Source organism: Cutaneotrichosporon cavernicola, assembly GCF_030864355.1.
Source record: "Cutaneotrichosporon cavernicola HIS019 DNA, chromosome: 6".
Classification (NCBI taxonomy): domain Eukaryota; kingdom Fungi; phylum Basidiomycota; class Tremellomycetes; order Trichosporonales; family Trichosporonaceae; genus Cutaneotrichosporon; species Cutaneotrichosporon cavernicola.
The window spans coordinates 220,552-236,451 of NC_083398.1; the positions used below are offsets into that span (position 1 = coordinate 220,552).

General features: G+C 56.2%; 1 protein-coding gene across 1 annotated transcript; it reads left to right on the forward strand.

Moving 5' to 3' along the window:
- Positions 1-13,168: 13,168 nt before the first annotated feature.
- On the forward strand, positions 13,169-15,190 carry CcaverHIS019_0600890 (uncharacterized protein; the record flags this gene model as incomplete). Its single annotated transcript, XM_060602508.1, has 2 exons — positions 13,169-13,505; positions 13,590-15,190. The coding sequence occupies 2 exons, from the start codon at positions 13,169-13,171 to the stop codon at positions 15,188-15,190; spliced, it is 1,938 nt and encodes a 645-aa protein (XP_060458895.1).
- Positions 15,191-15,900: the final 710 nt, after the last annotated feature.

Here is a 15,900-nt window from a genome sequence, read left to right on the forward strand (position 1 = left end):
CCCAAAGTAGTTAATAAAGCAACATCCGTTGTTCGAGGAACAGCTGGGCCGTGAAGTCGACTTTTGCGCAGTGTTGACAACACGGCGCTGCTGCATCTGCACACCTCTGGGTTACTGCATGGCGCCAGTTCCAATAAAATATTTAGCCAGGGCGATGACCGTATCGACGTACGTTACCATCCTCTTTGCCCCTCCTGCGCTATCCGCCACTGGAGTTGGCAAATTTACGGCCTAGGTATACAACAAGGAGCAATGTTTAATAGGCGTCGCGCTCCGGTTTCAGACTCTAACCCACCATCATCCCGCTCATGTGCGTTTGATCTTTGGATTCGTGTGTTCTTGACTTCTTGAACTCTGTCCGCGGCGTCCTGCGTCATCGCCAGCAGTCGCAATTGGTACACTACGGTAGCTGGTCACATTCCCACCATTCCAGCACAAGGTTGCATACCCGCATATTGACTCTAGGTCCCGAACCGTCTCCCCGGGTGTCACGTCTGAGCTTAACAGCGTGGGACACATCCCCGAGTTACCCCAAAGTTACGCTGTGGCTGTGTAACTGGGCTGGAACCGGGCTGGAACCGGGCTGGATTAGTGTTGCTTGGACCGAGTTGGCGTAATCAGTGCTGTCTCTCGAACAGGCTCCAAGGGCACCGTCTAGTGGGACCTGTCGGCGCCTGCTGTCGCCTACCGCTGCACGCAGAACTTTACGATCTTTGCAAGGATGAAGTCATTGTCTGTCATCCAGGTCCCAGCCATCTCCCGCTGGCACCAACGAGGGTAATGGCGGGAGGCCCGGCATCCATCCGCAGTGTGCAGACCTGCGGAGCGGTCCTCGGAGGGCAGAGGAACTCTGAGGCACCAAGCGAGTGACGCCGTCCCGCGAACTGCTCCCAGGCACTACAGAATATCAGAGCTTTACCAGTCCGTGACAAATCGTACTGTAGGAGTAAGTGTATCGTCAGTGTTAATGGCAACGGGTAGAGAGGGTTGGCGAGGACGCGGTGCGCGGCGGACCTTTGTGCCTGCGTGTAGGGCAGTTCCCGACCAGAATCCAGCCACACCGTGGTTGTGGGATCTACCTGAGCGTCAGAAGGTGTGACTGAACCAGTGTCCGTCTAGGTGGAGAGGCCGGGGCCTCTCTGGATTCTTCAACGAAGTAATGGCAGCGTCTGGTGAGGTCTGATAATCCGAACCCGATCAGCTGCAGTGCCACGGTCATGATTGGTTTAACAGAGAGGGTTCACAGAAGATCGAAGCAGTCACTGGAGGTTGGGTGGGCCAGCACTACCTTTGGCCCCAGTCATATTAGTCAACGAGCACCCAACACTTACCCTCGCCCTCACTTTTCGAGGGCCCTATCACAAGGGTGGAGTCCTGTGCAACAGCTGGGCGGTCCGTGTCGATGCCGCCCGAGTTTCAGCAGACGAAAGGAGTCTGCACGAAGCGTGTCGTTCTGGGAGGGACTTTTGAACTGGGGTGTGAGCGTGGTCTGACGCCTGTGCTGTTGGCGTGCCCTGCGCTTCATCCCGATCGGACATCGATTCCAGATCTCATAGCGGCTATGAGAATCCACCCTTTCCCCTCGGCTGAGTGAACTGGGAAGCGGGTGCCAGCGTTCAGCTGGCACTCGACGCGCTTGGGGCCCTCGACATTGATACCTCTTCAAACCTGTCATGGAAAAGCTCAAGAGTGTCTGGGTTTCGCGTGTCTGCACGGAGGTGGGAGCTGAGAGCGAACGTCAGCTTGTTTGCACCCAGCGGCCAATCCGGTCAACAGCGTACCATCCTCAGCTGAATTTAGAAACGTCAGAATAGGTAGATGAGCGGAAGAGACACAGTATTCCAACGAGTGCCACACGCTACTCTTGCCCACCTATGGTCACTCAGTGTCAGCCATTTACCTCGGTGTGTTGGACTTGTGCTGTAGATTGCAGACACCGATGTTCATACCAAGGTGTAGACCAGAGACCAGTCTCACAAGCAGGGAAATGCGCGCAGCTGGTACTGTCGCTGCAATTGCAGAGTTGACTGTTGGTCGAGATCCCGGTCTCCACTCAAGTCGAAACCTGCGCCACATATCGTGAATGGTTCCACTACTACGTTGAATAGGTTCCACTGCCACAGTCGACTGTCTCAGTGGATGGGTTCTGCTGCCACAGTCGAGTGTCTCAGTGGATGGGTTCTGCTGCCACAGTCGACTGTCTCAGTGGATGGGTTCTGCTGCCACATTCAGTGGTGAACTACTCCGGGAAAGTCTAACGAGAATAGAACATTTGCTGGCGTCCAATTCAGACTATTCCAGTCTTAGAACGCCGCGATTCATGGTACGGCACTACCTTGTCTCACTCTGAAAGGAACCAGAGGGGCGGTAATCGCTGGAATCTGGGACTGAAACCGAGTAACTTGGTCATGGGAATCCCGAACATTAGCTATCAGATGTGTCAGGTCGTTAGAGAGACAGGTGAATTGAGCATAGCACGCTTTCTGATTACGGGCCCGGCTGATGGATGATTGACGGATAAATGTACGATCTCAAGTGATCGGACTCTGCAGCATTGCCCATTGCAGAGATGTCATGCTTCACGTCAACTCCCATTCACGTCCACTATGCGCACGCCGGCATTGTCCGCGTACCAGCCTGATTGGCTTCCGGTGAGCAGGGGGTTATGCGGGATGTCAGATGTTCGGACACTTGTGCTCAGTAGTGCCGGTTGACTCGGGAGGAGATCCCGAAGTGTAAACAGGTGATAGTCATTTGGTAAGTCGGGAAGCCTGTGAAACGCCGAACAAGGAACACCACCGTGAGCGGCGGGTACCGTGTACCGTGTACGTCACGGGGACCTCTGCCGCAGTGTGAGACATCTTATCGAGAGGTGGTGGTGGTGCCACCTCGAGTGCCAGCGTGCATGCCACAAGTGGTGATGGAGCATGGAGCAGTTGACTGGGCAACAAGCGCTAGGCACAGCGGCACAGCCTTGGCACAGTCCCGAGTCGCAGAAATGCGGACAAGTTCGGTTGAGGCTCAGACATGCCGCGGCCCATCCACTTCCGTTGGGGTGTGAGATACATGTACGGCAGCTGTATCGAGCGAGGCATGCAGAGAGGAAGAGACGACATCCGGCGGCCGCGTATGCCATAGTGGGCATGAGCATAGGTTGTGGCATGGTGCATGGTGCATGCCGCAGCATTCCCCATGTCGAATGCGTGCATGCGTAGGTGTGAGGGTCGCAACAACATGTTGCAGTCCGGGCTTGTGAATAACAGTCGGAGCGTCGCGCTATCAGGGAGTGGTGCGAAAGAAAAGTCAGTGTAATTGCTACACGAGATGAGAGAGTGGGCAGTGCTGACCCTGCATTCCATTTCAGGTACCATTGTCTTTTTTGTGATCATGTCTGAGTGCAAGGTATTCTTACATCCAGGATGAACCAGGATGCGGAATTCGAGGTTCCGAGGTGGTACCGGGGCATGTGTACAGTACAAATAGGAGCGCAGGGTCTCAGTCGACCGAGTTGTGGGGCAGGGTAATGATGAGCATACCATCGATGGCGCCCGCGTACCCCGACACGGCCTCTGGCGGCCGATTCGGATAGCAACAAGGGTGGAGTGACGCCCGAGTCGTGAGGCGGGCGGGCGGTGTCTGCAAAAAGATTACATTCTTTGCGAGGGGTCGAGCACACGAGGGCGAACCGCAAAGTTCTACCATCGTGGCGGTGGCGCTGATGACGGATCTCGTAAAAACCATCTTCGGCCTGATCCGATACAGGCGGAAACCAAGTGCACGGTATACACGGATACACGGGTCTTTGAACATGACGCGTCACTCACGCCACTTTGCTCCCCCTTCTCGCCCCCCCCCCCCCCCCCCTCTTCCCCTTGGTTGAGAACCCATGAGGTCAGGAAGGAGGGCTGATAGTGGCGTCGCCCTGCGCACGGTCTATCACCGTCCGCACATGTCTGATTACAATTCAAAGCACGGATCACCGATCTCCATCCTTGGCCTCCTGCAATTCTAGTAACCTGGACTGAGGTCCTGATGTCCTTGCTCGGCGGCGACGGCAGCGGCGCAACCCGCCCTGTCGTCTCCTTCTTTTGTGCTCATCCCCATCCCGAATACGATGGCGGTGATCGAGTATCCAAGATCCCAGGTTACACGAGGATTTGAAACTGACCAAACTTGGAAGTTGTGACCGAGTTGCAAGTTGCGAGTCGGATGGGCCATACAGAGCAGACACCGAGTCGAGACAGGTTGGCACCTACGTGATGGGCTCGCTTGCAGGGGAGGAGGGGAGGCGCGTCGCGTTTTGTCGCAGATGGCAGGCCAATGCAGTTGGCAGTACAGTAGTGCCCCAACGGGCTCCAACGGGCTCCAACGGGCTCCAACGGTCTCCAACGGGCTCCAACGGGTTCCTTTCATGTAAGAGGGAGGGACGGGAGACGCGTCCCGCAACGATAGCGAACGTGAACAAAGTGTACCGTCGCCAGTCGCGGTTGCTTGGAACCCCAGGTCGAAACGTGAGACGAAAGGAGGCTGTCACTTTGTCACTTTGTTGGCGGGGGTTGTTAACGGCATGCCGCATCGTTCGACATGCCGAAACTGCCTGGGCCTGGGACTAACGTTGCTATTCCGCTGATCGGCAATGGCCAAGTTGGGTGACCAGACAGCGGACCAGCAATTGGGCTTGTCCCGCCAACTGAAACGGTCATGCGCGTCTGAATTTCCCCGAATGGGGAACACGGATCCGGAGACATTTAGGCCGGATGCAATATACCCAGAGCAGGGCTGTTGTCGTGTCGGACGGACAGTCAGAGAATTACGGCAAGTGTTTCGGTAGCCAAACCTCTTTGACATGCTTGCCAGGACTTTGTACGGCATGGTTTGAAACGAGCGGAGACGTTGTCAAACTGGGCCACTTGATTGACTTGGGTTGCAACCCAGTATCTCGGCATACGGCACGCTACGGAACTGGGTGATCGCCAGCGTTAGGTTCTGGTCCTGGACCATTGTCCATTGGTTCCAGCCCCTCGCTGGGCGTGTTCTGCTCGACGACACGGACCGCACCCGCAGCGGGACGGACAGTCTGTTCCTGCAACCCCGCACTTTGCTTGTCATGTGTTGGCTGGCGGCTGACGCCAAACGAGCATGCCCATTGTGGAAATGCTAAAGCATGTATCCCTTGTATCCCTTGAAGTGTGAGTTGTGGGCAAAAGCGGCGCAAAGTACGGTTTGGGGGTTCAGGGTCGCCACCCGCCCGGTCCAGACAATGCTGATCTGGATTTGCAGTTTGCGCGACAAGCTCATCATCACCAAAATCACGTTGGGCATGAGCTCATGGGACGGCAAGTGAACAGTTACGCGCTTGCACAACTGCAGAATAGAAATTCATTGAATTTTGTAGTGGGCAGCCGCCGACGACTCCTCCCTGATTAGATCACGATTGACAAGTTTCAGTTCCGCTTGAACGGGATGCTAGCAGTTGAGGCATGTGCATGTGTGGATGGCGACGCCATGGTTGAGACGCACACTCCCCCCTCCCGCTCTTTGCCCACTACCGGCGGAAGCTTGCAGAGGCGAGATGAGCAGATCCAAGCTGCGGACCTGCGGAACACCTACGTCAAGGGAGTTGAGGGTGAGGGGATTGAAGCGAGGCTCGGGCACTCGCGTGCTCGGTTGTAGTGGTCAAGATGGACAGATGGAAGGGGCGGATGCCTCACAGATGGCAGATCTGCAGTTACTGTGGCACAATGCAAAGGTATGATGGGATGGGCCAGATTGGAATGCGAGGCCCGAGGCGTATCACAATTGGAGCTGAGACCTGCGCGGCCTCGCCTCTGCCCTTACTCTCGCTCTTGATGCATCTGCGCCGCGGCGCGGCGTCGGGCCCCGATCCCAGCCCCGGACCCGTCGGCTGCGCAATCGTTACGGGGCCATGACGCCAACGGACGGGGCGGACCTGACTGTCAAGCCTTTGGGTGAATAGGGATGTGACGTGGAAAGGAGACCAAAGGACACGAGAGACCAAAGGACACGAAAGGACACGAAAGGACACGGACACCCAATCCGTTGCCACCGCGACATGACACGCTCAAACGCACAAACGCAATCGCACCAACATCACGCTCGGCCCTGCCCGTCATAGGCACCCCGCTACCGTACCCAGCCTAGCCGCGCTTCATGCACCTGCACTTGCGCACATGCCCTTGCTCTCTTCACTCCAACTCCTGCAGAGCTTGCACCCCCGATCCCATGCTCCCCGAGATCCCAGGCCCACCCACCCGCAGGCGTTCCATGTCTGGCCTTTAGCCCTCAATAGCTTAGACCCCTTGATAAGCGGCTCGGCGCGTTCCATCGCCTCTTTGGGTAATAGGGTCTGATTCATGGTTGTGCAGAAACTGAATCGCCAGGGCCAGTCTGTGGCTTTACTTTCGACTTGCAGCTGATTGGACACCCTTATTTGTCCCAGCCCTGTAACACAATAGTACAATAGCAAAAGCTTGGCTTGTAACCTTGCAAGCTCGCAAAACTTGTTGTTGAATCAAGAGTGGCGAGAAGCAAAGGCACTTGGACAGCTGGTGCATTCAGGTGGCAGTGGCAGTTTGGCAGCGTCCCGACGTCAACGTCATTCTCCACTCTCCCCCCCAGGCACTGTTATCGAGAGTGACATCCGCACACAAGTCGCACTTCCCTACCCAACTTTTCGAAAAGGTCATGGTGAAAACGTCCCTGTCTATGGCCGTATACTCAGGTCCAACTAACAACATTATTCTTTGCTGCCGTTAATACCCTACCGCCTGATGCCCATTGCCCTGTCTGCCCTGGCTACCTAAGCGTCAGAACGGGCCGTGCCGTACATCGTGCCCGTGGTTTGCGGGTGCGGTTGTGTGCAGGGAAATGGGTCCTGTCCCCAGGTGACATACCCTACACAATAGAAAAGAGAACCCTCACGCTATGCACACCACCAGGATACTACTCGGTTTCGGGGTTTCGAGGGTTCGGGGTTTCTGATCGTCTAAGTTGAGAGCTGTTACCTCGGCTTGGATCTGTGAAGAGGCGCAGTCACCAAGGGACTGGGATTATCATTTGTAGTTTGGGGTATGGCATTGTACCGTCCTGGATATGGGTAGAATCTAAGGATGCATTCTTCTGTGGCTCGTGTTAATTGTTTGTGTGCGCCACACTCGACATCTCGGGCAACCCCCTTTGCGAATTCGAATTGAGAAACGTCACCATCAGTAACAACTCAATGAATTGTCAGTGTCCCAGGGATGACTTGTCGATAACGAAAGACCCGATGTTGTACCCTACTTCTACGCCACAGGAACCTCCACGCGTCTCACCTGATCTGTTCCGCTTGGTCTCGCCTCTCCTCTTGTCCGTTGGTCCCAGGGTTTAGATCGATACTTTACGTTCAGATGGAAAGGGAGGGTGGCGCAAGATTCTCCGACGCATGCCTCTACGAGTGTCAGCGACACACGAGGCAGGCGGCCCCACTTGCGCTAAAATGCATTATGTATTGCCACATTGATTCATTATGTGCGTCACACAATTGCAGGGTCAGCAAGCCGTAAGAGCTTGGCCCATGGGCGGGTTTTAGATCGACGACGCCATGATATCTGGGCCGACTCAATTCAACCGTCGTCGTCAACAAGCCACCCACCCACTCCTTTCCTGCATGTAAAAATGATCCAAGCACTACTTTAAGGTGCGTCAGAGTTTGAAAGACATCTGCGGCATGTTGGAATGACCCTGGGCCACGTTAAAATTGGGCTCCTATGCGACGACGATGACCACCTGTGGCAATGCAACGACGGGTATGTCAAAAAGGGGGAATACCTTGCAAGCCCTGTTGACGCACGGGGAGGTTCAAGGACTCTAGAGAGTGACGATTGAGCGGCCGAAAAAGCTTAACGCAGAGCGGGGCGGGACCGGGTGGCGGGTGGTGTTGCTGCCCCATGTCCCATGTCTTGAAATGCGGGGTAGCTTGGGCTGTTGGGCACGAGGTTTTTGCTCCGGTGTTTGCGGGGGTTTGGTTGAACTGGTTAAGCTGGCTGGTGGAATGGTGGTTCGTTGGATGAGATTCTACTTTCATGCTGTCAGGAGCGTAGCTGTCAGGAGCTCATAGCCATGACGAACCAGGGACATTGCTGACGTTCCGTTCCCAAAGACTTGCCCATGCATCTCCATCATCAGTGGCTCCATTTGACCAGGCCAGGACCAGAACCGATTGGGGTTTCGCCCACGATCGCCCATCGTGTTGGACGTAATATCGAGAGCCAAGTTGACAGGTAAATGAGGAGAGGCAAGGTCCAAGGGAAGTTGGGGCACGGCACATTAGCTGTTAGCGTTAGTTGAGGGTATCAAGGCACCGAGGATGACTAGAGTTTATTGATCCGAATGTATGGGATTCCCTAGATAGGTATGTTTGCATACTGTCGTTTAACGAAACATTAACGGCATTCATCTCGGTTTGCCCACCACTACCAGCCGTTTACCGTCACTCATCAACCACCCCACCCAATTCACCCAACTAGCAAACAAATGCCACGACGCCTCTTTGCCAGGGTCATTGTTCCTTGAATCCTAGTGTCAAGCCCGCGACAAGAAGCAGAATAGAGCTTGATTCGTTGTCACCTTTGGGTCGTGAGCGATCAGGGACATAGGGACGTTAGGGAAGCTCCAACACTGGATGCGTACTGTCGTTCGGGTCCGGGTGAATTCCGCTTCTTCTCTATCTCTTCCATTCTTACATGCTGCCGTAGCTCATTTCATGCCGACGGTAGTCGTCGGGTGCGGCATGTATTGATTGTATACTAAAATATCATCGGTAGTCGCACTTCTGATGAATTGGGTGCAAGATCAAAATCAAAAGACCCTGGACGCCACTTGTGTCCAAAGGAACGCTGTTGCACTGATGATCTCTTGAGAGTGAGACATGCGCCACCCAACAGAGATCTTGGAAGGGGTATCTGGTTACACATATCAAAAGCGGACACCCGTGCCGTGGAGGCTGTGGAAGACGGAGACAAACTTCCTAGGCTTCCAAGCCAAAGCCAAGCAAAGGCGCGAGGATCTAAACGGCAATCAATGGTCAATGTATCAGGTTAAAAGGTACACCCGAGGAACGGCATGGAGCTCAGCGGCGGCGGGGGCCTGAGGACGGAGGCGGAGGCGGAGGCGGAGGCGGAGGCGGAGTCAGAGGGTAGGTGTTGGGGGCGGGGGAGATGGGTAGATGGTGCGACCCAGTGGCTGCGCACGGCACGGCCACGGCACAGAACCAGGGGTAATAGCGCAAGGAAGGGATAAGGGGACGGGATGTATCATGGCAAAGTCAAAGGAGAAAGGTACCGGCTTGGAGGAAATCTGGGCTCGGCACCAAGGCCTGAAGGTGTATTCACCCAGGGACCAAAGGAGTTTGGTGTTGTTGCAGATGATACCCCAAGCCCAAGACAAGACAAGACTTTGGGCATGGAACATGGACCATGGACCATGGAGATTGGATTGAGATGGTTGTCGGATCGTCGTGTGGTCGTGTTGTCGGTCGTGAACCGCACGCGCGGCCCCTGATGGCGGGGAGCGGGCAGATGCACGGCCATTCTCGTCGTCAATGGACCTCCACGACCTGACTGACCTGCATGGACCATCTGGCTAGCCTCGCATTATTGCATGACCTGCATGATCACACCCGACATGCTTAGTCTGTATTCTTGTAATCCCGCCCCTGTCCAGGATATCCAAGACAAGGTCCCACTAATGTCTCATCAGGTATGCATGCAATCCGAGGACCCAAGGCAGATCCAAGGCAGAAATCAATCAAGGTATCTACCGCGCTGAAAGGAGACGGAGACGAGGTCAAAGTGCCAAGTGTACGGCAATTGGAGTGCGGGGTGGGGGGGGGGAGATGGAAAGGAACATTGACCTGAATTCAAGAGACGTAGTTGAAAAGCCAAAGCTCGGGATGGCAAGTCAGACCAGAGAAATGGGTATCATTGCACGAGACTGGGCTAGATTGTCAGGACGCAAATGACAATGACAATGCCCCTAAGTTCTCAGCAGATCCGCAGCCATGCCAGCCAGCCAGCCGTCCGGCCGTCCAGCCGCAGCCAGCCGCAGCATCGAGCAATTGAGCAAAAGTGTAGATGAAAATGAGCTAAATTCAAGGTACGCAATGGGATGGGATGGGGTAGCCTGTAGGTCCTGTAGGTCCTGTAGGTCCGGTCCTGTAGCTCCTGTAGCTCCTGTGGCTCTCGTGAATCCTGCGATCCTTCAAGGATCCTGTCATCGAGTTGCATTTGCTGTGCTTAGCTCTATTCAGGATAAGCAGGGAGCAGAGGCGCAGCATTGCGTACTCCTTCCCAGTATCAGTTGCAAGTTGGGCAAGTTGACTAGTGTCGTACCAACTTTGAACATCCACATCAAGAGTATCAGTCGGCATGCACCACTTGCCTCCTTGGGACCTAGAGACTTTGGCAAGGTAGAGCGAGGTACAGAAGTGTTACACAGCAGCTAGACTACCACACTTACAACACATCACAATTACGCAACTCTACTTGATCCTTACTCTCAATCCTTTCGAACCCTCGCGTTCTCGCATCTTCGCATCTTCACATCCTCTCGCTCCCCAAAACATCTCGCCATCTTACCATCTTACCATCTTGCCCTTCAACTTTGATCGTCATTGCGAATCACCAGCTTCCCCTTCACAACAGCTCGGTCACTCCCTCCTCATAAACGACAACCGGACACTGTGCTTTCGACACTCAACCCCCTAGATTCACGATCTCCCCTTGACGCCCCCCCCCTCTCCCCCTCTACGACGCACATCACATCACTCGGTCCCATACAACTGCGAAACCATTTCTTCGTGCGCGACAACAGTTGCTCGCTGCACGACCCCTATTTACGATCTCTCTGATACACGCAGCCATCATCGCCTTTTGTTCTCGGCGGTCCACACATCTCTCCCTTGTCTTCCCCCTGGACAAGCCCCCGGCTCCGCTCGGCGCTCGATTACTCCCACATCCCGTCTCGGCGTGACAGTACACAACCAACTACCCCATTCCATACCATATCCCACACGACCCTCTCACCCACACAGGATCGATCACTTGAGAGCTCGGCTCGCCAACAGAACACTCCCATCACGCACGAGCCATATCTCGTCCGAGCACACTGCCTAACCCGCGCGTCTCCTCGCCACCCTCGCCACTGTCCACATATATCCAACTCGGGGTGCTGCCAACTCACCAGTGGCATCTGCACAGCACGGGAACATATAGTGCGTAGGAACGTGAACGCGCGCCTTGTCGACCTTGGACGAGCGCCTCATTCCAGCGTTTCCTTTCTTGCGAAGGACGGACCGACCAACCACCCGACGTACCTCGACCGACTATTGCTCTTGAACTGTGTGTGTCACACTCAGTCAGATCCTTTTCGCCCCAACGTCGGCTTATACACCTTGGTCACCCTCGACTTGACCCTCGAACTCCGGCCTTGGGTCACTGGCCCTTGCCACTCGAGCCATTCTGTTGAATACGAAGACTGGCGACTAACGTCCTGGTAGTCGTCATTCCGGCAAGCACAGACCCTTTAACCTCATCTTGGGCATTGACGCCACCGAGCCACTCCCCCACTCCCTACGGAAGCCCTCATTTGGACCGCCTCTCGGATCCTCGTGCCCCTCGTCGGCTTCTATTATCCCTTGCAAGGTCAAGTAGCCTCCTGGGGATCATCCTGAGCGGCCCGGGACAAGAGGCAAAGCGTCCTTCTTTTACAAGTAAAAGGCCAGGAACAATTGTTGTGCGCTCGGACTGGTGAGTAGATTGAATGAGGTTTGTGTGCACGAGGTCACGAGGAGTAACAGGGCTCGAAAGCCAAAGAGGGAAGGGGCCGGGGGTGAGAAGAAGGGGAGGGGGCTGTTGGGGGCTGATTGGGGCGAAGCGAGAAGGAAGGGTGCGGAGGGTGCGGAGAGAGAAATGACAAAGCTGGGTCTAGGCGTTGACAATCTGACGTTTGGTTCGTTTTGCGTCTTGTCAAAGAGTCGAGTGTGGAGTGTGCATGTCGTGTATCTTGTGTATCATGTGTGTGTGGGTGTGTGTTTCTTGGGTGTAATGGTTGGTGGCGGAAAGGGGCTTGGCCAACCCTCCCCTTCCTTCCTTCCTTGCCCACTGCAACACTGTCACCATGTCACCGTGCTTTACACCTCGACTACCACTCCCACTGCCACTGCCACTGCCACTCCCTCATGCACCCAAACTCTCTCTTCTCACTCCCTTCACAACCACACCGCCACGATCACCAACCCGCAGCGCCCCGCAGCAGTACATCTCGCTAACCATCTCCAGAACCCAACAACATCATCGAAGTCGGTCGCAGCACATTGTCTTTGTTGAGATATCACTTGTCGCCCTCCTCCGAGCTGTGCGCCTCTCTCCCTTCTCATTCCAAGTCCGACGCGAACTACCTCCTCCACTTGATCTCGCCCACCCAGCTCGCCCTCTCCTCGCCCTCTTGCCGATCCGACCGCAGCGCAGCTGCAGCTGAAGACTCGAGAACGTGGGTACTAGCGTCGTCGTCTCAAGGATCGAGGACCAACCGCCTCCACACAAACACTACTCAGCCTCTCCCCTCGTCGTTACTGTTCCCTCTCCTCGACGACGCTACCTTGCGACAGGACACATAAGACCAGGATTGCCTCTTCATACCCGTGGGCATTTCCTCGCGCTGGTCTCCGCTAGGTTAGCACCTCCACAACCTTCCTCCCATAATATCTTGACCACCATTGCTCACTGCCCCACAGTTCGCAACTAGCCCCACCGCCCGCTTCTAGGTCTGTGACGATCTGTCACAGGCCACACGCCACCTCTTCATCATCCTGCAGCAACTCCCCCTGCCCCACTGGGGCGACGGCACGACCCCGGTGGCACACCACCGTGGCGGCCCGCTGTTGCAAAAGCAACAGGAACTGCAACAACAACAACAACAACATCATCATCACCAACAACAACAACAACCTCAACATCATCATCAGGCGGCGTCCTACAACTTCTACAGATCGTCACTATCCCTCTCCCCACCGGCTTCTTCCCCATCATCTCCCCACCGGACTTCGCCTCTTAACTGGCAGCTCACTCAAGATCCTGCGCCCTCGTCGTACGAACCGCAGACGCCACCGATGTCTGCAGTCGCCGGTCCCCATACCGTCATGGAACCTTCCTACTTTGGCCCATCCTGGGTCATGCCTGCAACCGAGTACGACCACCACCTTGGCTACGCGCCAGACATGGCGATGGAGGAGCAGTTTGTCAAGGCCGAGCCCAACCACGTTGCTCGCCCTGTCCACTCTGCGTTCCAGGCATTATCGATCAATTCCACGACTGCAGCACCCGCACCTGCGCCGCAACGACCGCTATCCCCACCTCCGTCCTCGAAGAAGATTGACATGCGACTGGCTGAGCCCGGGAGTGACGAGTCCAAGCCCGGTTACCTTACGCCCATGGCGCAGTACACATGTGCGTATCCTAACGGCTTCGTGGGGCGGGCATGGCGTGCGCAACGGCCAGGGAATGTACCTGAGGCACAGCTGACACTCGCAGCCACAACGTTTTGGTACTTCTGGCACGCGGACATGTTCTCATCTTCGCTGGCTCACAGCCCGCTGATGAACCGTCGCCAGAGCAAGGATATTCGCAAGTCCAAGTCTCGTCCATTCGACAACGAAGGGCGAGCGATTCACCCAGTCCCGATCAACCCCAACCTTCCCTTCTGTCAGTTCGTCTTCTCCGTCCTCCACAGCACCCAGGTGTCCTTCTCGGTCACCATTCTCGCCCTCATCTACACCCACAAGTACAAGAAGTGTCTCGCACTAGGACGGCGACCACCGTTCCATCGCGAGGTGTCCGAGGCGCAGGGGTTCATCACGGGCTTGATGCTTGCCAACAAGTATCTCGACGACAACACGTACACCAACACCACTTGGGCACAGTTCCTCGGCATCCCGGTCAAGGACGTCAACGACTATGAGCTCGAGTGGCTGGACGCATTGCACTTCAACCTGCGTGTCGGGATACGCGAGTTTGACAGTTGGCGCTCGATGCTCGACACGCATATTCGCTATCAGCGCGCCGGCGCCCTCTCTGGATACGTCTTCCCCGCGGCGGGCGGCCGCGCCCAGTCGGCGTCGCCTCCGCTGGTTCTGCAGCATGGCGCAGCCGCCAACCAGACTCCACTCAAACGGACGGCCAAGGATGCGTTCTCTGCTGACGTGCTCCACAACACCTCGATGTACGAGGCTGCGCGCGTTAGTGCACGCAAGGCCTCCATGTCCGGGCAGCAGTTCCCCGTCACATCCTTACCAACACCTGTCCCATCACTTCCTTCGGTATCACCCACCGATCCGACGTACCCTACTCTGGCTCGCTCGTCCTCGCTCAGCCGACAGATCGCTCGTCTTCCCGCCCCAGGATCGCAACGCAGCTCGGCTGGCCAGGAGCAGATGGCGCCAGAAATTGCCGACCTGCGCCAGGCTGCGCTCGCTAACAACACCTGGGGAGCGCACCAGCAGGTGGCTGAACCGATCGATTTTGGGCAGGATGAGCGGTGGCGCTTGGCGCCTTCGCAGCCGCGCCTGTACTTCTTACAGGCGGCAGCAACACCACAGTTCGGTCCCGATCCCCGCTACCACAAGGCGATACCCCACTACCTCGAAGCCGGTCACGAGTCTGGCTTCGAGTTCAACCCATACGCCATGGCGTCTGTCATGGCAGCCGCTTCTGTTGGGGCGGACTCGATGGACCTCGACCCGAGCCAGGTCGACCTGGCTTCGCCCATGGACCCACTCTACTCTGCGCAGCAGCAGCAGAGTGCGATGCAGGCTGCGCAACAGCAGGGGTACCGCGGTATGAGCATGCCAATCGCTCCGGTCCCGACCCACTTTGTGAACCCCCAGCCGGGCCAGTTTGCCAACGCCGGGCCTCCCGGCTACGCGTACGGGTCGTTCGCCTGGCCTGCGCCCCCGTCCGTCAGCTGGCGCCACCAGCACTGGCGTCCAGGGCACGCGCAGCGCTGGTCCTCTGGGTCAGACGACGCATACCTGGCGATGCAACCTCCCCCCATGTGCCACACGGCTGCCGCGTCGCAATGGTCGACTCCGGCAGTGCACCCGGCAGTGTATCCTGCCTACCGGACCCAGTTTTGAATCTCGCGCTGGCCGCGAACCTCGCCCAACCACACCTAGACGTCCTCGCCTGTCTTCACTTTCCGCACAAGCTCACGGATTCCACGTTTCGCCTCGTTTTCGGGTTACCTTCGATGTACGCTCTCGTTTCCTCGCATCACCGCGCTTGCCTTCGCCTCGGCTCCCCTGCAACATTGTGTCTTTGACTTGTCGCGCTGGCGCCTCACGCAAGGCCACACAACACACCATTGACATCGACCGCTTCATCAATAATTTCACGCCGCCTAACGAGACATACTCTGCATATCTTTGACCCCCCCCCCTGCTGTCGATGGCTATGAGGGGCCTGGTCCACTGTACATGTAGCTATAGAATCGTAGATCAGATGCTGTACACACACGTGTGATCATGCCATGATGATGCCACACGGGCCATTGGGAGCGCAGCAGCTTGCGCAGCAGCACAGCCTGTGAATGGGGATACGGAGGCCCAAGCTCTGGAGCGCAATTGATGCTGTCGACACTTGTTTGCCATTGCCATTGCATCGCCTCTTTCAAGTCACGTCACATCCAAGGAACGAGGATTGAACCCCCAAATCCTCAACCAGCCTGGCCCCAGTGTAGCCCTTTTCCGAACTGTGATAACGTTTCGCCCTGAGAGGTTGGGAAGGTGTTGTGGAGCGGGATCCGAAGGAGGAAATCGGCACCTCGCAAATCCCATCCCCGAGAAAG